The sequence below is a fragment of the Ahaetulla prasina genome, chromosome 2 (genome assembly GCF_028640845.1).
Source record: "Ahaetulla prasina isolate Xishuangbanna chromosome 2, ASM2864084v1, whole genome shotgun sequence".
NCBI classification, from domain to species: Eukaryota; Metazoa; Chordata; class Lepidosauria; order Squamata; family Colubridae; genus Ahaetulla; species Ahaetulla prasina.
In genome coordinates this window covers 16,776,822-16,804,794 of record NC_080540.1, presented here as the reverse complement: position 1 = coordinate 16,804,794, position 27,973 = coordinate 16,776,822, and the positions used below count along the sequence as shown (strand labels likewise).

Here is a 27,973-nt window from a genome sequence, read left to right as displayed (position 1 = left end):
AAAACAAACCAAAAACTGCTTTGATTTTGGGAGAGAATTCCCATAGATGCCCTCAGGAGCTCCCTAAAGCATCCGGGGAGCTTCCGGCTTCTCTGCTTTGCTGCCCCTCCCTTTAATCAATTCACCCAGGACAGCTTTTGGCAGAAAAAGTTCCCGATTTTTCACAGACCCCGCCTCGATCCGGGAAAGCGCCTGATTTGCAGGAATCGCTGGAAAACCGAAACTCAAAAAGGGGCTTCCTCTTAGGAAGGACGGCAGTCCTCTTGAGCTTCCACAAGCATCAAATATAACACCGGCCGAGCGAAGATTTGGCTCCCGCGGCGTCTGAATTTTCAAAGCAAGCAACCCGCCGACGTGAGCATCTCCTTAGGCAGTGGGTGGGGTGTTTATGTCGCTTGTCGTCGTTTTTTGCAAAGGTGGCTGAGCCTCCGGAGGGTTTTGTGTGCGTGGCTTTAAAGGAGCGGAAAATTCCTTCCACGCAAAGTGGAAAATGCAAGTATGGCTCGGAGAGGGAAGGAGGGAGAGTTGGGAATTTCTTCGCTTTGGGGGTTGGGGTGGGGCGTTTTCCTATTTTTCTTCCTACACTTGTTACTAACGTAACACCTGCAGTGATTCATTTAATTATTATGGCAAGAAAAATCGTAAAATGGAGCAAAATTCACTTTAAAAATGTCTCGCTTAGCAACAGAAATCTTCGTCTCAGTTGTGGTCGTAAGTTGAAGACTACCTGTATCCATTTCAGGAAAGGAGAAATGATAATTATATATACATGGGTCTTACTGTTCTCAAGAAAGAGTTGTCTTAATAATGAAAAGAAAAATATCAGTTGTCATAGAAGTTTTGATCAGGATACCGAGAAGCAAGGACTTTAATTAACACACATTCCTTCTAAGCTTCTGTCTTGCTAAAATGTCCAAGAATTTGTTTTCCTTACAACCCTTAGGGCTATGGAATTATTTTTCCAATTATCTTCAATCATCTGTCGATTGTTGCAAGAAATCCACACCAGACCAGAAACCTGAGTTCTGTGGTTGTTTAGAAAAGAACTGGGGACGCACAATAATTTGAACAATTTAATTCAAAATTATTCATTTGTATCTAATTTTATTCCTTTCTTATTTCGAAGTAAAAAATGGTGTGTGTTTTTTAAAAGACTTCATGGCCACTGAAGTTTTCTCCAAATGGAGAAGGCTGAAATAATAATCATTAAAAAAAAAGCTTTCCTGAAGATCCAGAAAAAGATGGTGTCAGCTGCCACATTATAGTTGCTTATGCTTCCTCAGACTGCCATGAATTGTGGGTAGGGAGGAGGGAGGAAGGCAAAGTGGAAAATGAAAACAAAGTTTCAGCAGTTAAGAAAGTTAAGTTTAGAATAGAATAGAATAGAATAGAGTAGAATTTTTATTGGCCAAGTGTGATTGGACACACAAGGAATTTGTCTTGGTGCATATGCTCTCAGTGTACATAAAAGAAAAGATACGTTCATCAAGGTACGACATTTACAACACAATTGATGATCAGTATATCAATATAAATCATAAGGATTGCCAGCAACAAGTTATAGTCATACAGTCATAAGTGGAAAGAGATTAGTGATGGGAACTATGAAACGATTAATAGTAGTGCAGATTCAGTAAATAGTCTGACAGTGTTGAGGGAATTATTTGTTTAGCAGAGTGATGGCCTTCGGGAAAAAACTGTTCTTGTGTCTAGTTGTTCTGGTGTGCAGTGCTCTATAGCGTCGTTTTGAGGGTAGGAGTTGAAAAAAGTTTCAAAAAAGGAGTTTCAGAAGCAGGGAGGAAAGCAGGAAAACTTAAGTTCCGCATCTCTTGGAGTTTCTATTTCAAAGTCATCTGGCATATCAGCTGTGTACCTTCCTGTACACAACTGGCCATTACAAAAACATTCTGCCTGAATTTGATTGGTTGCCCAGGGTGGGCGATGGGAGGAGAAGGTTAAACTTTGGACTTTTGGCATGCAAACGATCAGTTCTGACTACACATTACTGGAACACACTTTTAATAAAAACCCTGCCTTTCTCAGCAGATGGAGCCGAGGATGTTTTTTATGTAGAGGTTTAAGTGGCGGCAGGTCTGACACATTGAGGGGTTTCCCTGCCCTGCAGCAGGCTGTCAGAATCACTTCGAGAAAGAGTAGGAAGAGACGCAGCCCAGGCAGTGGTGAGATAAGAAATTTCTGTGTGCAAAATAGGCATGCAATTTGAGAAAACGTCTCAGGTTTATCCTTCCTGGTTCACTTTAGGATAAAGGCAGGAAATGCCTTCAGACTCTGTTTCTATAACCCTGTAAGAAAAGCAGTTTTAGGCTTCGTGACTTTGGTGTCCAAGGCTGATCTGTCTGGGATGGCAGACACCAGGGGTGGGTTCTACTTACTTTTACTACCGATTAGCAATGAGAGCACACGCACCCTTTTGCACATGTGCAGATCACCCGTGATGATGTCGTGGCAGGTGGGCAGAACCTCCCATCAGTATTACTATCAGCTCTATAGAACCGGACTGAACCGGGGACAACCCACAACTGGCAAACACCCCTTCGCCTCAATCTTCCAGTACTTGAGGGGCTGTCACAGACAAGAGAGGGTTGACTTATTTTCCAGAGCAGGACAAAAAGTAACGGATGGAAACTTGTCGAGGAGAGATCCAACCTTGAATTAAGGAGAAAATTCCTGACAGTGAGAACAATTAATCAATGAAATGCTTGCCTTTCCAAAAGTTGTGGGTGCTCCATCGTTAGTGGTTTTAAAGAAGAAATTGGACAACCATTTGTCTGAAATGGTATAGGGTCTTCTGCTTGGGCAGGGGGTTGGACTAGAAGACCTCCAAGGTCCCTTCCAACCCTATTATTCAATGTTCACTTAACAGGCAGAAATAGAAGCTGTTCTAACTTGGGAAACCTGTTCAGGCTCTCTTTGAATTGACCAACATGGCTTCAGTACGGAAAGTACCCAGTTTCACCAAAGACCTGCTGTGCCCCATTTGCCGCTGCCTCTTTCAGGAGCCCCACATACTGGAGTGCGGCCACAGCTTCTGCGCTCCCTGCCTGGAGCCCTGCATCCCCACAGGGGAAAGTAGCGGGCTCTGCCCCGAATGCCGGCAACCCTTCACTTTGCGCCACATGAACCGAGCCCTCTGCAGCTTGGCCAAGAAGGCCCGGCTTGTGAAGCTGGATGAAAGGGCTCAGCTGAGCGGCACCGGAGGCTGGCACTTCTGTGAGGAACACGAGGAGCCTCTCAAGCTCTTCTGCAGCCAAGATGAGGAGCCCATTTGCGTCATCTGCCGGGACTTGCCTCAGCACCGGGGACATGACTTCCTGCCCCTGAAAAACGCGGCTCAGAACTGTCAGGTGAGAACTGAACCTGGGAGGAGAAAGAAGGTGGCTTCTGGTTGAACAAGACACTCTCTCTCTCTGTGTGTGTGTCTCTGTCTCTCTCACTCTCGCTCATCTCTCTTTTTTTCCCTCTCTCTCTCTCCCTCTCCCCCTCTCTCTGTCTCTTTTTCTCTCATCTCTCTCTCGATTTGTGAAATATATTTGCCACTTACCTCACCGTGGGGCTACTTGAGGCAGCTTATTTTGCAAGCCAAGATAAAATACAAGTAGGGTTCATATCATATATGAATCATAATAAGTATTATAATAAACAAGGACACTGAAACGAAGCTTTTGAAGCCTCCCAAATATTTACCAGTAAATGTAAGCTAGATTTCCAGTCTGAAACACGTGGAGAAACACTAATATTATACTGAATCTGTATCTCGCATATATGCAATTCATTTTCCACTTCCTGAAGATTCACTATTTGATCTATGAAGGTGGCTGGAAAGGGGCAAGAGTTTTGGGATCTGCTGCTGGTCTCTTCTGTCATCTGGATTTGTTTACCTGTTGGATGACTTCTATTGGAGGAAGGCAAGGGTGGGCTGCTGGGGTTCACAGGGGTTCGAGAGAACCTGTAGCTAAGATTCTGTGCAGTTTGGAGAATCCCCAAATCCCGCTCCTGCCCCTCCCCTTCCAGGAGTCCCCACGCAGCCCGTTTTGGATGCAGGGTGCGTGCATCGGCCTACCAGAAGTTTGGGAAGACTGGAAACGGACTTGTTTCCGGCCTCCAGAGGGCCTCTGGAGCCTAGGGAGGCTCTTTTTGCCCTCCCAGAGGCTCGAGGAAAGCCTCCGGAGCCCGGGGGGGGGCCAAAATCGCCCACCCACCTGCTGTGCTACAGGAGGCCAACTAGGCCACACCCACCATGGCCATGCAACCAGCAACCAGGCAGAGAATCCCTTGCTAAAATTTTTGAAGCATGTATCTTAAATAGAAAACTATATTTAGATAGATTTTTACTCCAAAAGCATTTTATTAAAATAAATTTGATACAAATAAAAAAAGCCCGATTTAAATAAAAAAACCCAATTTAAATTTTAAAAATCTGATTTATTTTATTTTTATTTTTTTTAAAATCATTGATTTTTATCCACCCTGCATTATGGACTGGTCAGTTTCAAGGCACTGTCTACATCATGGGTCCTCAAACTACGGCTCGCAAAACCTTAATCTAGCCCACGCAGGACCATGAGGCTGCCCGGCCCACGTTGCCCAGCCCACCCTTCGACCGAGCGCAGGGCTTACCTTCGCGAGCCCCACAGATTGAAACTGAAAGGTAAGGCCAATAATTTTGGCCTGCAGAGTCCTTCTGGAACAGTGGTTCTCAACCTTTATAGTGCTGTGACCCCTTTAATACAATTCCCCACGATGTGGCGATCCCAACCGTAAAATTATTTTTTTTTAGGCTGCGATCTCAGCGCGCCTCAGCAGCCACAGAAGGGGGGGAAAAGCGGCAAACTGTTTTTTTGAATTTATCGCGCCTGAAGCCGTATTGGTTAGCGATCTGAATTGCTTGCGATTGCCTTGAGACGGAGGCATTAAAGTGGAGACTCCTCCCCTATTAAGTTTATCGCGCCTGAAGCCAGATTAGGCTAGCGATTGGGAGTGATTGCAGCTGGCTTGAGAGGGAGACATCAGAGCAAAGATTTCTCTCTTTTTAATTCAACATGCCTGAAGCCAAATTCGCGATTCTTCGACTCGCAAGTATACTTCCCATATTTCCGATGGTCTTAGGCGACCCCTGGAAGATTGTGGGTGGATGAAATGATAGATTTATACATACATACATACATACATATATACATATATACAGGCACATACACACACACTTGCAACAGTTTGCTTAGTGACTCTTCTAAATTACAACAGCACTGAGAAAAGTGACTTATGACCATTTTTCACAGTTATGACCTTCGCAGCATCCCTGTGGTCAAGTGATTTACGTGCTTGGTAAGTGGTCCATATTAATGAATAGCTGCAGTGCCCCAGGGTCATGTGATCTACTTTTGTGATCTTCTGACAAGCAAAGTCAATGGGGAAGCAAGATTCACTTAACAACTGTGTTACTAATTTAACAACTGCAGTGATTCACTTAACAGCTGTAGCAAGAAAGGTAAAATGAAAGGTAAAATGAAAGCAAGAAAGGTAAAATGGGATAAAATTTTACTAATTTCTCACTTAGCGAGAGAGAGGGAGAGGGAGACTGACTCTACAAAAATTCCATAAGGAAAAAGAAAAACATTAAATAAATACAGGGGAACAAAAAAATTAATATATTGCTAACTAAATCTATCACAGTTTAAAACACTCTTTTTTTAATTTTCAAAAAATCTTTTATTAACGTTTAAAATATTAAAATACAAATAAAAATACATCTATGACAAAAAATACATCTGTAATAATTGTACAATTCAACGTCATTCTGACAATAAACAATTCTTAACTTTGTTCATATATTCCCAAATATTCTTATTTAATCAGAAATATGTAAACACAATTTATATCTTATTTTGTTCTATACATTTCCTATTTTTAATTTCTATCCATTGTTACCAATTTTCCCAAGTTGAGTAACATTCCGAGTCTTCCTTATTATTTATTTTTACAATAAATTTGTCCATTCTGCACATTCAAAAATATTCTGGATTATTACACAGTCTGTTGGTATAGTGGACATTTTCCAGGTTTGTGCGAGTACGATTCTTGCTGCTATAGTAATATGAATAATCAGATATTTAATCCTTTTGGAATATTTTCCTTTAATGATTCCCCAGAAGAAGCAATTCAGGTTTCAATTCTATTTGACTACGTGTGATTTCTTTTAGTCATTTTTCTATTTTAATCCAGTATTTTTTGACTTATGGGCAAAGCTACCATACAGGGAAATAGGTACCTTGTGCTTGTTTACATTTCCAGCAATTAGGTTTTAGGTTGGGGTACATTTTTGCAAGTCTTGTTGGGACTAGGTGCCACCGATAGAACATTTTATACTGATTTTCCTTACGCGGCGGATTTTGTTAATATATAATTTTTCTCCCAAATTTTTTCCCAATCTTCTAACTCAATGTTGTGTCCAATATTTTTAGCCCATGCTATCATTGGTCCCTTTACAATTTCTTCTTCCAAATCAAAATGTTATAAATAATTATATATTTTAGATAGTAATTTCTCTTCCGGGCCTGTTAATAATTTATCTAATTGCGTTAAATTCGGTTCAAATTCAAATTCCTCTAAATCTTTTTTGTATCTCGATTGTAGTTGGAGATACGGCCACCAATCTACAATTATTCCCTGTTCCTTTAGTTCTTGGTTGGATTTTAATCTTCCTCCGTTATCCAAAATTTCATTGTATTTTACCATTTTACCAATGTCTAATGTATTGGGGTAGATCATTGCTCTTAACAAACAAGTTAAATGCTAATTAGGGCTGGTTGGGGGACAGAGGTTTGACGGAATCTGGCTGGAGGTATAAAATTGTCCTGGGATCAATAAAATGCTGGTGTTCATTTTAAGTGGATCTGAATTTTCTCTTCCTTTTAGGACCAGCTGAAGGCATCTCTGGAACCTCTTGAGGAAGGTCTCAGGCGGTTGAAAAGTAGCCAGTGCCACCAGCAGAAGAACATTATCGAGTTAAAGGTGCAGCTGGGGATGTTTAATGCTAAACTGAGTGTATCTTTTCTCTCTTCAGCAACTATTTCTGTCAATGCTATTATTTGGGGCTCATTGATTTAATATCAGGTGTTTCACAGTCAGCATTTAATCCAAGCTCCTGCAATTCAGTCTAAGGAAAAGAAAAGCTACCTGCTTGTTTGATTCACATTCAGCTCAACAATAAATAAATAAATATGGTATAGTGTGGCATTCAAGTTGCCAAAGTTGCCAACCATGCATTTTTCAGGATATTCCATTCTGTTCCCTCTTCCCCTGGGATTCTCAACTTAATTTTAATCATGTAGAAGCAATGTGGTGCTCTAAGCTACCACAAAAGACACTTACAATTAGAACTTTGTGTATGGATAGAAGGGAATATTTGTAGCTCAGGGTTGAATGGTGGGGTCTTTGGTGCTTTCTGAGCTTGGTTGTTTTCTTGCAGATGTTTCGCTACTTAACTAGGTAACATCCTCAGTTCTGGAACGGAATGTGGTTTACACTCCGTTGTAACACTGATGATATTATCTAGTTTGGTAATGAAATGTCTAAAAGAAAAACTATCAGGCTCAGAGAACAGCAGGGACCCCACAGAATTCTCTTTGTGTGTGTGTATGTATGTACAACTGTGCATATATGTGTGCTGTCACTACATTATAATTTTTATTTATTTATTTGTCAATCATATATAAGATAATAGGTAAAAGTACAGACATAATTTGGATTCATGAAAAGAGTAAGTAAAAAGGAATATTAGGACAGGGACGGTAGGCACACAGGTGCCCTTATGCACGTCCCTTACAGACCTCTTAGGAATGGGGTGACGTCAACAGTAGACAGTTTAAGCTTAAACTTTTGGGGGTTTAGGGCTGGTGTTGCTTAGGTAATCATCATAGTGGCATTGATTGATTGAGTTACCTGACAGTGAAATGGCTGGCATATAAGTTTAATAAATACATAAAATAAATTAGATGCTATCAAGTAGTTTACAACTCTTTGCAAAATGGAGTTTCTCCATGACGATTTATCCCTAACCTGGATTTTCAGATCTTCTAATGGTGCCCCCATAGTTGATATGTCAACTATCTTTGCTTTTGTTCTTCCTCATCTTCTTTTTCTTTCCATCTTTCCTAGTATTAAGAGTCTCCTTCAGAAGGTTAGGACTCTGCATCACATGCCCAAAGTAGGAAGTTTTGAATCATTAGTGCTTCAAATAAGAACTCAAATAAGTTGATTTGTTTGATGGTTCATTGATTTATTTTTTCATGGCTATCCAAGGTATTCTCAGGAGTCTACCCCAAAACCAACCCCAGTGTGGACAGGTGATCATTTTGTGTTTGACCAAACCACAACCTTTTGCTGTGCCCCCTCTCTGTTTTTCCAGACCTGCTCCAAATCCTTGTCTGATCATATCTCTGAAGAGTTTATGAAGATGCACCAGCTGCTGAATGACAGAGAGCTGGCTATAAAACAGGCCTTAGAGAACCAGACAGAAAAGAACTTGGCTCAGATGGAAACCAAGTTAAAGGAACTGGACTGCAAGATGGCTTCAGGTTCAGAAATTCTGTGTCGTGTACAGGCCAGCCTTGAATGCAAAGACCATTTTAGTTTCCTTAAGGTAAGGGGGATCGTGGGCTGTGGGGTTTTCTTGAGAAGAAGAAAATTTCTGGGCGCATAGATTGCACCAAACCATTGTCAGAAGAATAATTCAGGCTTCCAACTTGAGTTGGGGGTTGCACAAGAATAAATAAAAATGAGGAAAGAAGAAATACTTATTCCTAAAAACAAAGTGATTTGCTTTTAGGGGCAGGCTGTAGAGAACTGGGGTACAGCAAACTTTTATATAAGGAGTTTGTCCGGGATTTAGAAGTGTTTACATGCTGAGGGGTGTGTGTGTGTGTGTTTTTGTGAACATACAGTTCTGCTGGGAGACTTAATTTAATTATCTCTATTTGTGCTTACAGACCTTATCCTTTGATAGATGGATTAGGCTTGGGTAACTTATTTTGGGGTTTTAGGAACTTTGCTAATTTAATTAAGTTGGAGACACTGATTCTCAGACCATTGTGGATTCTGTTAATATTTTAAGGGAAGATGGAAACAGTATAATGAATAAAATATATTTGGATATAAAACTTCTCACACTGTGATTTGTTCAGTTAGGGTTTGTCACGACTGACAAAATCTCTGTGGGTTTTTAAAAAAAATCTTTGTAAACTACCCAGAATCACTGAGAGTCAGTTGGGTGGCCAAATCGATTTTCTTAAGCAAATAAGTAAGAACTAATTTCCTGTAACAATTGCTAGATTCCATAGGGTTTGTTCATATAAAAGAGAGATTGATCAGTACGTGTGCTTTCATCACCTTGAGTTTTCAGTGGCATATTAAGCACTCTGACTCTACAGTCCTCAGTTTTAGTTTCTTCTATATTTGTTGTGATAGTATTTCACCAGGATTTTTTTTCTGATAATAAACTAGGACATGATCCACAGAGATCAGAATCTTTTTTTTTAAAATAATTTTTATTTCTATTTTCCAACATCATATTTATGTACAAACTATTATCCATCATTAATCATTAATTTTTATTTATTACTGATTCAGGCCTGCCCGACTGCCACTTCCTTTCTTCACAACCTCCCTCTCTACCCTCTACTACTTTCACATCCTTCATCTCCTTCACTTTACTACTTCCTCTCTTCCTTCTTCACTCCTCCCTTCTTCCGCCCTATCTAACCTTCTTATTCCCCTCCTCCTTCTCAACTCTTTCCTACCTACTTTCTTCCCTCCTTCTACTCCTCTCTCCTTTTCTTTCTGAAATGGCAGTCGGGCAGCCCCAGTATCATTTTAAATTTTAATTTCATATCTTCAAACATTACTGTACATTAATAATCAATCCATGTATCATTTCCCCCCCCACTTTCCCCCCCTCCCCCCCCCCGGACTTCCCAGAGCAAATACCGGGTATTATGACCAACAATCACAAGCTAAAGTATACAAAATATACATAACTTCCCTCCTTCAAAAATTTAAAACTTTAAATCCCCTCACAATAAAAATAAAGAGATAGGAAAGAATAATAAAAAGGAAAAAAGAAAAGAAGCAGTACCAACTTCACATATTACTTCTTCTTACAATCCATTTTTAAAATTAATCCATCTTCTCCATTTCAAATTTTTTCCACTTATATATTCCTTCAAATTTCATAAGTCCATTTCTTAAATTACAGTCTATCTTCTTGAATTCAAATTTTCATCACTTATATATTTCTTCAATTGCCATAACATTTAATGTCCGTTCTTCTTACAGTCCATTTTAAAAATTAGTCCCTCTTCTAAAATTCAATTTTTCCCCCCACTTGTATATTCCTTCAAATTTCATAAGTCCATTTCTTAAATTACAATCCAACTTCTCAAATTCAAATTCTCATCACTTATATATTTCTTCAATTGTCATAATATTAATGTCCAATCTTCCAATACTACTCCATCAATCAAATATCATTTCGAATAAAATCTCTCAAATACAATATTTCCAGCTTAACTTCATAACTTTTACTGTCTATAAACGTGTCAATTAAAACAAATAATCATTTAAACTACATCCACAATATAACAGTAAACAATTAAAATCATTACATCCACAACATTATCTAAATTCATAAATTTTACTTTCCATCCTTCACAATTAAATAATATCATCCCATAGATTTATACCATACAAATAGCAAATAACAAAAATCCTATAATTTATATCCTAAACAAATCAATTCCAAAAATTAACCATAATCATCATATTCACATCTTAAACATTCCTCCCCTCTCCTATTCTATTTTCCATCATTTCCAAACCAGTTAACTTAGCATCTAACAACAAAGGATTCCCACTCTTTAAAACATTAATATAAAAATGTCTTGCTTTCATAACTGAATTAAGAAAATACTTTCTGCCTCTAAAATTCACTGACAAACCCATTGGAACTTCCCATCTAAAATATATCTGATGTTTCTTAAACTCATCCACTAAAAAAGCAAATTCTCTTCTCTTTCTTAACATTTTAGGAGGAATTTCCTTCATCATTTTTATATCTTGTCCCAATATTTGAAATTTATTTTTATAAAAGGCTTGCAAAATTTCATACCTAATCTTTTTAGTTGTAAAATAAATAACCACATCCCTCGGTACTCTATTTTGTCTTGTCCACCAAGAATTAACACGATAAATTCTTTCAATATTAATCTCAAAATCTTCTGGCTCCACACCCTTTATCTGAGCAAAGGCTTTCGTAAAAATCTCTTTTAAATTTTCTTTCCTACTTTGCTTCAACCCCCTCACCCTTATAGCATATTCCATTAATCTATATTGTAATATTACTCTTTCTTCATCTGCCCTATCTACCTTTGCCTGTATATCTTCCATCTTATTATCTAAGTTCCAATTGTTTTGATTTTTTTGAATTTCCTCTATTTTCCTTTGCAACTCTAAATTAGCTTTATTAATTTCTTCAAAATTATCTTCCATCTGAATACAAGAGCTTAATATTTGCGCAATTGCATCCTTTACCATTTTCATTTCCCTCTTCTGCTCTTCCACCACTTCCTTAAAATCCAACATCTCTTTCTCTATTTCATCAAATTTTTGATCTATTTCTAAAAAGCGACTCTCCAAAAACTCCTGTAAAGAATTTCTTAATTCCTTTTTGATTTCTTCTTTTAATTAATCTTCTCATAGTTCCCATCATCAATCTCTTTCCATTTAAGACTGTATGACTATAACTTGTTGCTGGCAATCCTTATGATTTATATTGATATATTGACCATCAATTGTGTTGTAAATGTTGTACCTTGATGAACGTATCTTTTCTTTTATGTACACTGAGAGCATATGCACCAAGACAAATTCCTTGTGTGTCCAATCACACTTGGCCAATAAAAATTCTATTCTATTCTATTCTAATTTTTGAAACTGAAGAAATTTCAAAATTTTTAGTGACTTTTGGTACTATTTGCTTAAAAGCCATTTTTTAAAAATATAACCTAATAACGGACCAAAAAGAGTTAAAAAAGAAAAATTCAAAAAACTTTTCTTCTAAATCACTATAATCCCAAAGAAGAAGAAAAAAATATAAATCATAAAATTTTCATTTCTTCCATTTAGTCAGTATCTTCCTATATATCTTCTAGTTCCACACTAGCTGTTAGTAAGCATTTCTTTAACTTTCGTTTCCAGTACACACATTCCACAAAACGCCATTTGCTTTCTTCTCTCCTATCTTCGCAACAAATATATCCTCAGGTGCTTACAGTCTTCTTACAAACAAATGCTAGAACTCCAGTTTCTGCTCCGTCCATGTTACAATCCGTCATAAATCAATTTGTGCCGTGGAGACTGGACGCGATGTTTTTTTCCTGCCAAGGCAGGGGCCCCCCAAGTCCGGAGCTTTTCAGGCTATGGAAGGAGCTCTCCCCTCAAGCCTGTGGCTTTTTTGGGTGTCTCAACTTCAGCCTGAATGCTCATCTCTTCCTCTTTGCCTGAGCTGTCGGACGTGATTTACGATGTCCTGACAGCTCTACAGACTACGAGGTTAGCAGTCTAAACAAGACTGCTTTTTCAACGAAGCGGAGCCAAGCCAGAAGTCCACAGAGATCAGAATCTGTTGTGCACCATTAAAATGCAGAAAGCTTTGGCAGGAAAGTGGGTGAAAAGAAAATAATTATTTTCACTGTTATCTCACATTTTCTTTCTTTCTTTCTTTCTTTCTTTCTTTCTTTCTTTCTTTCTTTCTTTCCTTCCTTCCTTCCTTCCTTCCTTCCTTCCTTCCTTCCTTCCTTCCTTCCTTCCTTCCTTCCTTCCTTCCTTCTCTCCCTCCTCTCCTCCCACAGGAGGCAAAAGAGTTAGAGAGGTAAGTAGTGTTAGAGAGGTAAGTAGTGTTTCTCTTTTCTTATACATCGAATTACAGCCAAAGTTAGGATCAACATTTCCTTTGATAAACAAGGTGGTTGTTAAATGTTGCCCCCAACCTTTTTTTTGCCACCGTTAAGTGAATCCCTGCAGTCGTTAAACGAATCCAGCTTTCCCTATTGACTTTGCTTGCTCCAAGCCAGCTTGGAAAGTTGCAAATGGCCATCACGTGACCCTCCCCCCCACAACACGGCAACTCTCACAGTCTGGTTGTCAAGCACCTGCATCCTGATCACGACCAATAGCTGTAATTGTGAGGACTGGTTGTCAACCACTCTTTTCAGTATTGTAACTTAGGTCTCTCCATGAATGGTTGTTAAGTCCAAGACTACCTATATAATAAATATATGAAAGGAAGAAAAGCGGGAACCAACAAGGAAGGCTTGACCCTATAGGCAGGGGGGGAAATGCTCCTGGTTCGGACCGGATTGCCTGATCCGGTAGCGATGGCAGCGGGTGGTTCAGAGAACCGGTAGCAAAAATCGCTGCCTACCCCCCATGCCAAGTTGAGCCATGCGATCATCAGAGTTTTGTGTTTTTTTTAACTTAAAAGCATTTTTTTCGGCCAAAAAATGCTTTTAAAGTAAAGAAAACGTCTCTGATGATCGCGCAGCTCAGCTGGGATCGTCTGAACCTTTTAAAAGCATTTTTTCTCAACCTCTTCAGCCGAAAAAGTTGTAAAAAAATGCTTTTAAAGGGTTCTGGTGATCAGGCAACTCAGCTGGGATTGTCAGAATCCTTTAAAAACATTTTTTTCTATAACCTCTTCTGTCGAAGAGGCTGTAAAAAAATGATTTTAAAAGTTAAAAAGAAAAGTTGGCCACGCCTACCCAGTCACATTACTCCCCATCAAGCTACGCTTACAAAACCGGTAGTAACAAATTTTACATTTCACCCCTGCCTACAGGAAGCCCTAGATAGATAAATAGAGCCATGGTGGCGCAGTGGTTAGAATGCAATATTGCAGGCTACTTCTGCTGACTGCCAACTGACTGCAATTTGGCAGTTCGAATCTCACCAGGCTCAAGGGTGACTCAGCCTTCCATCCTTCTGAAGTGAGTAAAATGAGGACCCAAATTATTGGGGTCAATGTGCTGACTCTGTAAAACCACTGTAAAGTGCTGTGAAGTGGTATATAAATCTATGTGCTATTGCTGTTGGGGCAGCTTACTCTAAAATGGCTGATCCTTGGGATGCTCTTCTCCTTCAGGATCTGTAAAGAACAAGGAGCTCTGAACAAACCCAAACTAGATGATGAACAGATAGGAGAAGATGGGCTGGGGGCCAGCGGTGAAGACACAGATGAGTCTGAGAATGAGACTGGTGAAGAAGTTGAGGAGGAAGAAGAAGAGGAGGAGGAGGAGGAAGAAGAAGAAGAAGATGAGGAAGAACAAGAGACAGAAGAGGAAGAGGAGGAAGATGAAGTGGTGGCTGTAGACTTGAACCTGGGCGTGTTTAAAGGACCTCTGCAATTCTACGCCTGGAAAGAGCTCCTGGATGGGCTACATCCAGGTGAGTTGAGGTTTTAGACCAAATGTATTGGTTATTGGTTTATTACTTTTATCCCCTATTTTTTTGTGGAAGTTCAAGGCTATGTACTCCACAGCAATAACCCTGTAATGTGATGATGATGATGATGATGATATTATCCATTCAGTCATGTCCCAACTCTTGGTGGTTCTGTGGGCCAGGTCTCTCCACATCTTCCAATCTTGCACTGCTTCTTTGAGTTCTTCTATGCTCTGGCTGGTGTCAGTTTTGATGGTGTCAACCCACTGTGTTCTTTGATGGCCTCCTTTTAATCCTATTATATAGAATTACACCGTAAGGTAGTTTGGGCTAAAAGAAAAAAAGGAAGCTTCAGACATGTTGAGGATGGCAGTAGCTTTAGTAACAGCTGGCTAATATTACATTCATTTGTATCTAATTTTTCCCTGGACTTCTTTATATTCCTGCAATACCCCGCTGCACAAGTCCGCTCTTATTCATTCTGAATTCTTTCCATCTTTCCTCTCCAGTCCCTAAAAGGATCACTTTGGATTGCAACTCAGCTCATCCCAGCTTGGTCCTTGTGGAAGAAGGCACCGGGGTCAAGTTCAGTCCTGAACGACCGTTCTGGCAAGAAAAGCCGGAGCGCTTCACTTCCACCCGGTGTGTGGTGGGACGGAAGGGCATTACCACTGGGCGCTTCTACTGGGAGATCGATGTTGGGGACAGCCCCAGTTGGATAGTGGGGATGGCCAAAAAGTCTGTGGAGCGCAAGAAGCAGCTGAACTTTCTGCCCAAGGAAGGGGTGTGGGCTATTGAGCTGAAGGCGGGACAGTACCAAGCTCTGAGTGAGCCCCGTACGCCCCTCTCGGTCTGCGGGCAGATGGAAAAAGTTGGGGTCTACCTGGACTTTGAAGGGGGGCAGCTCTCTTTTTACAACAGCAGCAGCAGGTCCCACCTCTACACCTTCCAAACTGCCCTTTCCAAGCGTATTTCCATGCTGCCCTTTCTCAGCCCTCGAAGCAACTACCCCCTCTGGGTGTGCGGTCTGGAGCTTTGAGATCTTAGCTCAAGGTGTAGCATTGCAAAGAACAGCCTACTGAAAATTGAAAACATTGAGATGGCTATTTTAAAAGAAAGTCCATGCTAATCCCTCTTTACAAACAATCACTCAAAGATTTGAAAAGGGTCTCACCTGACTATTGTGGTCCATGATTGTTGTTCTAGGCGCAGAGAGTTCTGTAAGTGTAGCTTTCAATCTGATCTTTATCGTTAATGTTAGATTTAGGGGTTTTTTAATATACAAAATCTTTGATGTGGGACCTGGCGCTTTGAGATCTTAGCTCAAGTTCAGCATTTAAAAAATATTCTTATGTCCTTGGTTGTCAGAGGTTCTCAACTGGGAGCCAGGAGGTACAGCAATATGGGCTTTAGGGGTTGCCCGAAAGCCAATGAACTTAACAGATGTTGATGAGACCAGGCACTGGGAATTTTTGAAATTCAGGGAGATATTCATTAATATTACGTAATTAGTAATATTAATATTACGACTTCAGTAATAGAGTTGTCAATGCCTGGAATGCACTATCTGACTCTGTGGTTTCTTCCCCAAATCTCCAAAACTTTTACCTTAGACCAGTGGTCACAAATTTGTGGTCCGTGGACCGCTGATGGTCCACGAGAATATTTTGGTGGTCCGCAGAAAAATTATTTGCATTTTTTATATTGCACTGAATCAGGGATCCTCAAACTATGGCCCCTGGGCTGGATACGTGTAATGAACATTTTTGTTGCTGCAGAGAGTCTTCCCCTTCGGGGTCTTTTTGTGTGGGTTGGAGGGGGGCAGAAATTCCGACTCAGGGTCTGCTTCAGCCTCCTGGTGTGGGGCTTTGGGTGAAGGCTGGAGGAAATTGCCACTGGTGACAATGAGCCGGAGGGCCTTGTTCCAGTGGGGCTGCCTCATGGCCTGCAACTGGCTGACCATCTCAGCCCGCTGAGCCTGCAGGCGCTGGTACTTTGCTTTGTACTCCCGCAGGTCTTCCCTCTGCCCTCAGTGAAGTGCTTCTGTTGAGCCTTTTTCTTGGTCAGATCCAATTTGAACTGAGCCAGCTGTTTTGCCAACTCTTTCTTGTGATGGCTGCTTAGCTCCAACAACTGCTTCCTATTGGGGCCCTAAGGAGCCTGGGCAGGGAGGCAAGGAGTGGCTGGAAGGGGAGGGGCGAGTAGAGGCTGGCGAGGCAACCCTCCATGTGAATGACATTGAGTTGGCCACACCCACCCAGTCACATGAGCTCCTAGCCACGCCCACCCAGCCGGTCATTAGGCAGATCATATTAGTGGTCCGCAGGATTTAAAATTATGTATTTAGTGGTCTCTGAGGTCCAAAAGATTGGTGACCCCGCCTTAGACTGTCTACTATAGACCTCACCCCATTCCTAAGAGGTCTGTAAGGGGCGTGCATAAGTGCACCGGCGTGCCTACTGTCCCTGTCCTAGTGTTTTCTTTTATTCATACGCTTTACATGTGTTTGTAATTATGTTTACACTTGTATCTGCCATAAAATACATGCTTGACGAAATAAATAAATAAATAAAATATACAGAGCCATCTCTCCGCCAGCATGCTTTGACCTGTTTGTGACTGAGGAGCCCACGAGAATCCGTATCTCTCTCAAGCGCGAAGCGGGGCAAGTGACAGCAATTCTGCTCCATACATTCTCGGACGCATCCTTGGGGGGGATGCCCTTCTTTCTTTTTGTGCGAGGGCGCCTGCATGACACTCTCCTAAAAGAAGGGATAACCAAAACTTTGGGGGGGGAAAAATCCCTATTTGCCAAACAGGGATCTCTGTAAGCCTTTAAAACAGAGGTTCCTTAGCTTTTTGCTACTACACCTTCCTTCAGTGTTGGATGCCACCCTGATGAGTCAATCAGTCTATAAAGGAATAATCTGATCAATATTTTTATTTGTCTGGATAAAAAAAAAAAGTGAGGTGTCCTAGGAGCTTTATCGGCTTTAGCATCATGTGTTCAGGTCTATCAGTATTAAAGATGCCTTACAGCTAAGCCTGTCAATCATGATTTTATATGTCCATCACAGCTCTCCATCCCATTAATGGATCATGCTTCTTTGTTTAACGTTAGTTGCAATCAATAATTGTATAGGTGTCCATAACACGGTATATTCTGTAATCTTTTGCTTCTTTTTTTTTCCCCTTCCCCCCCCAATTTCTTTTTAACACATAATTGTCATAATCTAACAAACCCTAGCAGGGCTTTAGCAAGTATGACACTCAATATAAGCTTTATAGCCTCATAGGCAAATCTAGACAGCTTACTAAAAAGCAGAGACATCACCCTGCCAACAAAAGTGCTTATAGTCAAGGCTATGATTTTCCCAGTTGCAATGTATGGCTGTGAAAGTTGGACCATAAGGAAGGGTGAGCGCCAAAGAACTGAGGTCTTTGAACTCTGGTGCTGGAGAAGACTCCATTGATCAAACCGGTCAGTCCTAGAGGAGATCAACCCTGACTGCTCTTTAGAAGGCCAGATCCTGAAGATGAAACTCAAATACTTTTGCCACCTAATGAGAAGGAAGGACTCACTGGAAAAGACCCTAATGCTGGAAAAGATTGAGGGCAAAAGAAGAAAGGGACAACGGAGAATGAGGTGGCTAGATGAAGTCATTGAAGCAGTAGGCATGAATTTAAATGGACTCCAGAGGATGGTAGAGGACAGGAAGGCCTAGAGGAACGTTGTCCATGGGGTCACGATGGTTCGGACACGACTTCGCAACTAACAACAAGCCTCATAGGGGTTGGTCGTTGGTTTTTTTTACAAATCCTTTTTCTGTCTTTTTGTACTTATATAATTTGTCTACAACAATCGGATTACTGTTTGTAAGACTGATCGATAAGTGTCCCATGGATTGTAGTTCCTTCTAGTACTGATGATGTTACCTAGTTTGGTAATGAAACATCTGCAGGAAAACCATCAAGGTCAGAGATCATCAAGGACCCCACAGTTCAACCCTGAGCTACAAATATTCTCTTCTATCGATAAACACTTTTTGGTTAGAGGGACTCGGAGCCTGGCTTATATGAGACGGCTCCCAGTGGATTGCATTCTAAATTTTGATATGATTTCTGCAAATAAGGAATGTAGAATTATAATGGCTGAGTATTTGATCCTCCATACATCAAAAAAAAAATACAAAGCAAAGGGATAAAGAAATAAAAAAAACAGATCTGAAAAAAGAAAAGGCTCAGAAAAGAAAAAGAGGGAAAGTGTAAGAAAGAAAGAAAGGAGAAGAAGGAAAACTGAAAAAGAATGACTTCCAACCTTCTTTGGTACAGATATAACTAAAGAAATATATCAAACTCTTACTCTAAGATTAACATTGGTCTACATTATTTCCATAATCCCTTATTCAAACATCAAAGCCCAGATCAACTTTTAATTTTGGTTTCTCACAAAAAGTCCAGTAATGTTCTTATCGCTTTAATCACTATACTGTATATTAATGAAAACACAACTGATAGGGATTGAGACTAAATTGATTTTGAACTTAATAACAGCAGCAAGACTGTTGATTGGACAATACTGGAAGAAAGAAGAGATACCTACAATAGAAGAATGGATATTGAAAGTTATTAATTTGGCTGAGATGGCTAAAATCTCAGCGTTTTAAAAGACAATACAGGAAAGATATTTAATTGAATGGAAAATGGATTGATTATCTACAAAATAGATATCAGATTAAGAAATATCAGATTGCCTTTGAATAATTAGAAAGTTATTTTATGTAATGGGGAGGGGGTTGGGAGACGAAAAGCTTTGGATGTGGTTATTTGGATTGGAAGGGAAAATTTTATTCTATGTTTGGTTTATGTATTACTTTACCTTGTGATTGACCCGGGAAGCCGGGGGTGGGGAGGAGGGTGTTTGTTTTTTTGGGAGGGAGGGGGAAAAAAGGGGGAAAAATGTTTTTGTTTTTTTAAAACTCTTTCAATAAAAAAAGAAAACACAACTGATTTTCTTAATTGTACCAAATTCTAAATAAAATAGGAATGGAAAATCCTAAACTCTAGTATAGGCCCATGCTTCTCAACTTTGGCCACTTTAAGGTTCATGGACTTCAATTCCCAGAATTCCCCAGGTAGCATGAAGTTCGCCCATTTTAAACTTGCCAAGACTGAAAAAAGCTGATCCCTGGATTTCACCCTTGCCCTGCACCCCATTTTGGAGCTGGAAGGCCGCCTGCACTACCCTGAAGCCGAGGTGTTGTGCCTCGCTCGCCCCCCTCTCCGCAGCTGGGCCCCTCCAATCTCCTGCTATCTCAGCCAGAGGCTGATAGTGAAGAAGAATGGCCTGGCATGCCTCCAGCCCCCAGCCCTGGCACCATGCCCAGACAGACTGAGCAAACAAACCTCCCTCCAATAGCATGTGCACCTGAAGCCAGCCACGAGCTAGAATTGCCGGCAGCTGAGCAAGAAGACGAAAGGTGGGCTGATCCTCACTTCCGGAGAATGGAGAAGCGACGTCAGCAAAAGGAAGGGAGGGGCAGGCCTGGATAAGTGCTGAGTCATGGAGCCACACCCCATGGCCTATATAAAGGGTCTGCTTTTTGGCATTCCTTGAGTCAAGCAAAGTCTCATCTGGTTGCTGAAGTCACACTTTGGATTCCTGCCTGCCCTGAGAACTCTGACAGGAATTTGGCAAAGCTGATACAGACTTCCCAGACCCAGCCGTCGGAGGAGGAGTGGGACACAACGGGGCATGGGTGGGGGGACGCCCCCCTGCATCCATTTTGGGTCTGGAAGCCTTCTGCACCACCCTGAAAGCCAAACGGGGCATGTGGGGGGACTCTGGGGAGGGGAGGGGAGGGGAGGGGCGGAACCAGCCAGAGTTGGGATTAGCTGGTTCTCCGAACTGGTAAAAAAACTTAATAACTGGTTCGCTTGAACCGGTGCTAACTGGCTGCAGCCCACCTCTGCACGTGACGTATCGCAACTTTTTTCCCCTTTGCTAAAGTGGTGGGCGTGGCCAGCGCGTGATGCATTTGGCCTGTGGGCCATGAGTTTGACACCCCTGTGTTATGGCGTCACATGGTGATGAAAGAAATTGAGCTTTGCAGCCCCCTGCCAACATCTTCATTTGGACAAAAATGATGGATCTTGCAGATGCACAAGCTGGTATTTATTGTGTGCATTTGATGATCTTTCAATAAGATGTTGCTTGTCCTTTAAAATAAAACCAGCAATCCTAAGCATCTAATGCCCTTGTGTAAATAAAGAAGGTAAATAGTTCTTTTTTTAAAAAGGCGCTATAAAATAGTAAAAAGTAATAAACCAAGATCAGTGAGAGAATAACTGGTCTTACTAAAAGATGCAATAGCCCAAATGTGATGAAACTATTAAACTGCGTTTATTTCTTTAACCAAATAAGCAAGTGAGCATAAATCAAACTACAATCAATGTTTTGTTCACTATTTCATTGAACATAAACATACACAGGTAGTCTTTGACTTATGGCCACAACTGAGCCCAAAATCTGTGTAGCTACGTGAAATATTTGTTAAGCGGGTTTTGCCCCATTTTATGACCTTTCTTGCTACAGTTGTTAAGTGAATCACTGCAGTCGCTAAGTTAATAACATGGCTGTTAAGAGAATCTGGCTTCCCCATTGACTTTGCTTGTCAGAAGATCACAAAAGCGGATCACATGAGCCCAGGATTCTGTAACCATCATAAATATGAACCACTTGGCAAGCATCCAAATTTTGATCACGTGACCATAGGTTTGCTACGGAAAACGGTCATAAGTCACTTTTTTAAAGAAACTAGAAAACATATATAGGTATGTATACCACCATTTATAACAGTTCATTTAGTGACCGAAGTTACAACAGCACTGAAAAAAGTGACTTATGACCATTTTTGACACTTATGACCAGAGGTGGGATTCAACTGGTTCGGACCGGTTCGGGAAAACAGGATGATAATTTTAATCTGGTTTGCCGAACCGGTTGTTCCAAGGACTGGCTGACCCTGGCCCTCCCAGGAGTCGCCACGCAGCCCATTTTGAATGCCAAGTAAGTGCAGGATGCGCGTGGATGCTCTCAGAGGGTGAAAATCAGGCTTACCAGAAGTACTGGAAGTCTGGAAACAGGCCTGTTTCCGGCCTCCAGAGGGCCTCCGAAGCCCGGGGGAGGCCGTTTGCAACCTCCTGGAGGCTCCAGGAAAGCCTCTGGAGCCGGGGGAGGGCAAAAAACAGGCCTACTGGAAGTACCGGAAATCTGGAAATGGGCCCGTTTCTGGCCTCCGGTGTCCAGGAGAGGCTGTTTTTGCCGTCCTGGAGGCTCGAGGAAAGCCTCCAGAGCCTGGGGAGGGCGAAGATGATCCCCCCCCCGGCCATGGTGGAAGAGGCTGAGTAGGCCACGCCCCCATGGCCACGCCCACCCAGCAACTGGGCAGCGAACCAGTTGCTGAAATTTTTCAGTCCCACCCCTGCTTATGACCATTGCAGCATCCCCAGGGTCACGTGATTTACATTTGGATGCTTGACAACTGACTCACATTTAGGATGTGCAAAGACAGTGAGGACATCAGATTCGCTTAACGACATGTTACTATTTGAACAGCTGCAGTGATTCACTTAACAAATGTGGCAAGAAAGATTGCAAAATGGGGCAAAGCTCAAGAAATTTCTCACTTAGCAACATAAATTTTGGGCTCAATTGTGATCATACGTTGAGGATAATAGCCAAGTAATTATAACTCAGTGATCCATTGGGAGGGAAGGGTTATAACTGCCAGAGCTGCCCTGTTCCTCCCTCCAAGATATTGGATTCATATGAACTTGCTTTCTTCTTCTGGGCCGACAGTTCTCAGGTGATGGTCAGCAGCTTCCCTATTTGCAGGCAGAACGGCTCTCATCTCCTTTTCGATGGCCTCAGCCCTGGCCTCCAAACTTCTCTCAAACTCAGCTTTCTTCTGCAAGACCAGCTCCTTCACGGCATTCCGTGCTGCGTCGCAGCCTTCAGCCAACGCGGCTCGTTCGGCAGCTAAACTTGGCTCCTCGGCTTCCATGGCGAGCAGGTGCCCTAAGTTGCTCACCCGCTCCATCAGGTACCTCTCCGACACCATGGTGTAAGTCTCTGAAATCATGGCGACCAGCTGAGCCACACTGGAGGCATTGAAAATATGTCCGTAAACCAGATCAGCCATGAAAGCTTTCGATGAGTAGCTGGAGACCTTCTGGGCACCATCCACGGTGTTGGCAAATTCTTTCACGCTCCACACCAGGCAGGTCTCGATTAAGTTGGAGATCATTTGGAAGAACCTCACCATCTTTTCCCACTGCTCTTTTACCCGACTGAGGGCCTCTAAGCCCTTTATGAGCATTTTCCTGGCCGTGTCAAAATCCACTTCCTTAACCTGGTACCCTCTCATAGTGCAGAGGATCTTGGTCAGTTCTTCATTCTGCTTCTTGAAATTTTCAAAGCTTCTTTGATACTCCTCTCTGGTGGCCTTCAAGGCCTCTCGGCTCTGCTGGACTTTAAGACGGGCATTTTCCACTCCCGGGTTTCTCACTTCCCCCATCTTGGACACGTTGGGGGGTTTGGGCAAAAACGCCGGAGACCGAGTGTATATTTTGCTGTAGGAGTCAAATTCTGAAGCTTTCTTATGAAGCTGGTGTATTCCATCCAGCAAACTCTTCCCCATTTTCCCAATACTACCCACCGATACAGCTATTTGCTCCAGCTGTTGACAAATATCCAAGGCAGTTTGGCAAATCTCCTGAGCCTTGAATTTGGGGTCACACTCGTCTTCTTTTGCAATAGAGTCTCTCAGCCTTTGCAAATTCCTCTTCACCCACTCCGTTTTGATCTCCCCACTCTTTTCATCGAGAATCAGGGAGGTCTTAAGGCCTCCTTGGTCATCCAAGAGGTTCCTCAAGCTAGTAGCAAAAGTCAAAAGCTCAGCTGATTTTGAACATATGACGCTGGCTGAGATGAAAGGGATCGTCCTTGTTAGTCCTTCACCTCCACCCATCTCGGCTGCTTCTCCGAGACCCTTCTGCTTCCCTGCTAGCATTCGGCTAAACTCAACCGAAAAAGTCCCCAGGGTCTGGGTGAGAGTAGTGACCAGCTCCATTCCTACCGCATCCCACCCTGTAGGGATGGAGTCCATGGCTTCTTTATACTGTTGGAAAGACTCTTCCACTTGCTCCTTCATCTGCCAATGGTACCGTTCAGCCATCTCCTTTGCTTCCTTGGCTGACTTTTTTCGGATCTTGGCTTGTTCCAGGGCGATCTGCACTTCCTTCAGCTCCTTCTCGTAGCCCCGCTTGGCATTGAGGCAAGCCTCCAGGAGTTCTTGGATGAGCCGTGACCACCTCCGTCTCCTGGATGAGAGTCCGTACGATCATTTTCATCTGTTCTGGGATGCTGCTGGCTAATAGCCGAATCTGATCCATGTTGACGTGGGCTTCATTGAAGGCGGTCCAGCCTCGGTTGCTGACTTGGCACAGGGAAGCTTTGAAGGATTCTGGATACTTGAGGTGCTGGAAGCCTCCCTCAGGAGGTAACATGTTGATGGAGAAATCCCCCTGTCCTGTTGAGATGAAGATCAGCTCCCCTAGGATAGCAATGGAGATGGGTGCTGGCATGAGAAACTCCTCCCAGTTGGCATAAGGCTTCATGAGGAGTTCCGTTTCTCTCCGTACGTCTTGCCCTCTGCTAAGGGTCTCTATGGCCTTGACCACCTCATCTGATTGTCCTGCTGATGCCATAGTGGATAGCCTGCAAAGAAAAACGGACATCACTCTTAACAAAGCTTTTTAAAGGTAGTCCTCCGCTTACGACCGGTCACTTAATAAATCCATCCCCTCCAGAGCAGTGATGGCTAACCTTTTTGCCATCGCATGCCAAAAGTGGGGGGAATGCAGGGGGATCGCATGTGCATGTGCCCACACCCATACTTCATTCTGCCCACCCACCCACCCCATGCATGCACATGCGACCCCCTCCCGCACGACCCCCACTTTTGACACATGTGGGTCTGGTAGGCCTGGTAGGACACAGTGGGCCCAGTAGGCCCATTTGATGCCCTCCCCAGGCTCCAGACGCTTTCTAGGAGCCTGGGGAGGGTGAAAATGGCCTTCCTCACCACCACCACCACCCGGAGACAGGAAATGGCCCGTTTCCCAACTTCCGGTGGGACCGGAAGGCCCGAAAATCAGCTGGCCAGCAGGTGCATGCACGCTAGAGCTGAACTAGGGCAACGCTCGTGTGCCTACAGATATGGCTCCGCGTGCCACCTGTGGCACCCATGCCATATGTTCGCCATCACAGCCCTAGAACTACTTACAATCTGTTTTCTGTTAGAACAGCTACACACGCACACTCATAAACCACAATCATATGATTTCATTTTGGGCATTTGGCAAGCAACTTTTATGGTTGTTTGCAGTTTCCCTCAGTCACATGACCACAATTTGTTACACACACACACACCAGTTTCCAGTGTTTACTTCTGGTTTCTGGAGAAAAAATTCCCATTAGTGAAAATTTATTATTTAACAATCATGGTGTTTATTTATTTATTTATTTATTTAAATTTTTATACCGCCCTTCTCCCGAAGGACTCAGGGCGGTGTACAGCCAAAGTTAAAACAATTAAATATACAAATTTAAAATAACAATTAAAATACATATTCAATAATGGCCAAATTAAAACCGTCAAATTGACCCAACCTAAAATACCCCATATAAAATTACTAAAAATTAAAAAATTTAAAAATCAAGCCAGTCCCGCTTGGATAAATAAATAAGTTTTTAATTCCCGGCGAAAGGTCCGAAGGTCAGATAGTTGGCACAAACCGGGGGGTTAATAACCACTGTAAAAAAATGTTTGGTTAAAAACACTGTTTGGTTAATAACCACTGTAAAACATTTTTTTAAAAACCCGATTCCGTCATAATACTATCTCAATTTATGACCGCAACAACTTCGTTTCCATTCATTCATTTCCAGGCTTAATTATGGTTGTAAATCAACGATTACTTGTGAAAGAATGATCCAATTGCCACAGGGGGATGCAAACATCGGAATCCTAAAATTTGCAATCTTGACCCAGAATGGGCAATCTGAAGTTAGCAGCAATAGGCTTAACAAATAGGGTTTGAAATTTCATATTGGTTCGATCATTCCTCCTAACGTTTTGGTGCAATTGGCTGCTATCCCAAACGGTCACAGACGAAAGAGCCATTCAGAGCATTCATTCAAATGATTCTCACTTACTCCAGAGCAGGAGTCTCCAACCTTGGCAACTTTAAGACTTGTGGACTTCAACTCCCAGAATTCCTTAGCCAGCAAAGCTTGAAGTCCACAAGTCTTAAAGTTGCCAAGGTTGGAGGACAAACTAGGACTAATGGGGTGAAACTTCAAGGAGGTAGATACAGATCACACATCAGAATCGGATCAGAATAAAAGAGTTGGAAGGGACCTTAGAGGTCTTCTGGTCTAACCTCCTCTATATCAGGGATGCCTAACCTTTTTGCTGTTGCATGCCAAAAGCGGGAGGAAGGTCACACGCATGTGCCTACACCCATAATTCAATGCGTGCACAACCCCCCAGCACTCCCTCCACTTTTGGCACGTGATGGCATGGTGGGCCAGGTAGGATTGTTTTTCACCCTCCCCAGGCTCCAGAGGTTTTCTAGGAGCCTGGGGAGGGCAAAAATGGCCTCCCCCCCCCCACGGGAGACTATCCAGAAGCCAGAAATGGCCCGTTTCCTGACTTCCGGTGGGACCGGAAGGCCTGTTTTTCACCCTCCCCAGGCTCCAGAGGCTTTCTAGGAGCCTGGAGAGGGTGAAAACAGCGTTTTCCACCCCTCCGGAGGCCCTCCAGAATCCGGAAATGACCTGTTTCCCGACTTCTGGTATGCCCGGAATGCCCAAAAATCAGCTGGCTGGCATGCGCATGTGCGCTGGAGTTGAGTTAGGGCAACGATTGCATGCCCACAGATATGGCTCCACATGTCACCTGTGGCACGCGTGCCATAGGTTCGCCATCATGGCTCTATATCATTCCAGACAAGTGGCTGTTCAGAAGAAGAAGAGAAGTTTAAGAAGCTCAGGAAGAACTACTTGACAGTAAGAGCTGTCGATCAGTAAAACAGGCTATGATAGACCTCCTCTTCCCTGGTGGTTTTCATACAAAGGCTGGAAGTTATCTCTTAGGGATGGTGCAGTGAATCCTGCAGTGTGCCAGGAGTTGGATCCGATTAATTCTGAAGTCCTTTCTAGTTAGAAGAAATCGTTTATTCTCTTCTCACCAGTTCTCTCCCCACTTTCAAAATTAAGGTTGATGGCACGTTATTCTAGTCCCTTCCAACACCTTCCGATACACAACAAGTACCTCCCACATTCCTTGGGGTGGATAGGCAAATATGGAAGCAGGTAGATGAAGAGAGAGAGAGAGAGATCTAGAACCCATTAGAATAGAATATGGTGAGAATAACTAGATTCTGCCCAAAAACAAAACCCTGCACTATTACAATATAATCTAAAGCAGGGGTCTCCAACCTTGGCAACTTTAAGACTTGTGGACTTCAACTCCCAGAATACAGAATACAGCAAAGCTGGCTGAGGAATTCTGAGAGTTGAAGTCCACAAGTCTTAAAGTTGTCAAGGTTGGAGACCCCTGATCTAAAGAGTGCAATTACCAAATTCTTTCTTGATGAATGGAACACGGGTAGAATCTAAATCTATATTTACAACTTATAGTAGAGGAAGAGTGGAAAGCCTGGCAATTGGCAGGTTTGGGATTTCTAAGAGATGATCTCCAAATAGCTTGTAGATTACCTGGCTATGTTTCTAAAGACAGCAGACATAGAAGGAAAAATCCCTAATTTTTCCCTGAGCAATCGGCTTAATCAAGAAGGAGCTGAGAACCAGAATAGCCAAGTTTTGTGAAATGAGAGGAACATACGGTGATTCTTAAAAACAAGTGATCTTTTTAAAACAAGTTTTCTATTATGCTAGTTCCTAAACCAGGGTTCTTCCATGCTGGCTGAGGAATTCTGGGAGCTGAAGTCTACAAGTCTTAAGGTTGCAAAAATTTGGAGATCTCTGTCCTAAACCGATATACTGTTCTCTTGAATTGTTAAGCCTATCTACAATTTGACTAATGAATGGAAAGGATCAAACAGCCTAGGGCCATTATTACCTCATCATTTGCCATCTGATTTTCCCTCCCTTTTTTTAGTTTACTCTGGATCAAAGATTGACAGTCCTGTGGATTGCAGCAATGCAGGGACAATTAGTCATCCTTTCTTGAGATGCATTAGGCCAGTAGATTGGAAAGAGGCCAACCATTAACTTTTCACATCTGGATGGGTTTATTAGTTCTTGCTTAATATGCCCTCATAAAAAATTAAGCAAAAGAGGGCTGCTCCTTGTTTCTTGGCTATTAAAATG

At 42.3% G+C, this 27,973-nt stretch overlaps 1 protein-coding gene across 3 annotated transcripts; it reads left to right on the top strand.

Moving 5' to 3' along the window:
- Positions 1-195: 195 nt before the first annotated feature.
- LOC131192559 (zinc-binding protein A33-like) lies at positions 196-17,089 on the top strand. 3 transcript variants are annotated; one of them, XM_058171788.1, is made up of 7 exons: positions 196-373; positions 2,885-3,365; positions 6,934-7,029; positions 8,426-8,659; positions 12,924-12,943; positions 14,213-14,514; positions 15,021-17,089. In XM_058171788.1, exons 2-7 carry the CDS (start codon positions 2,946-2,948, stop codon positions 15,548-15,550), a joined length of 1,602 nt encoding a protein of 533 aa, XP_058027771.1. In that variant the 5' UTR covers positions 196-373; positions 2,885-2,945; the 3' UTR covers positions 15,551-17,089. The 3 variants fall into 3 exon arrangements, with proteins under 3 accessions (XP_058027771.1, XP_058027770.1, XP_058027772.1); XM_058171787.1 differs by having other exon boundaries at positions 197-354; XM_058171789.1 differs by having other exon boundaries at positions 366-496; positions 2,889-3,365.
- The last annotated feature ends 10,884 nt before the right edge of the window (positions 17,090-27,973 follow it).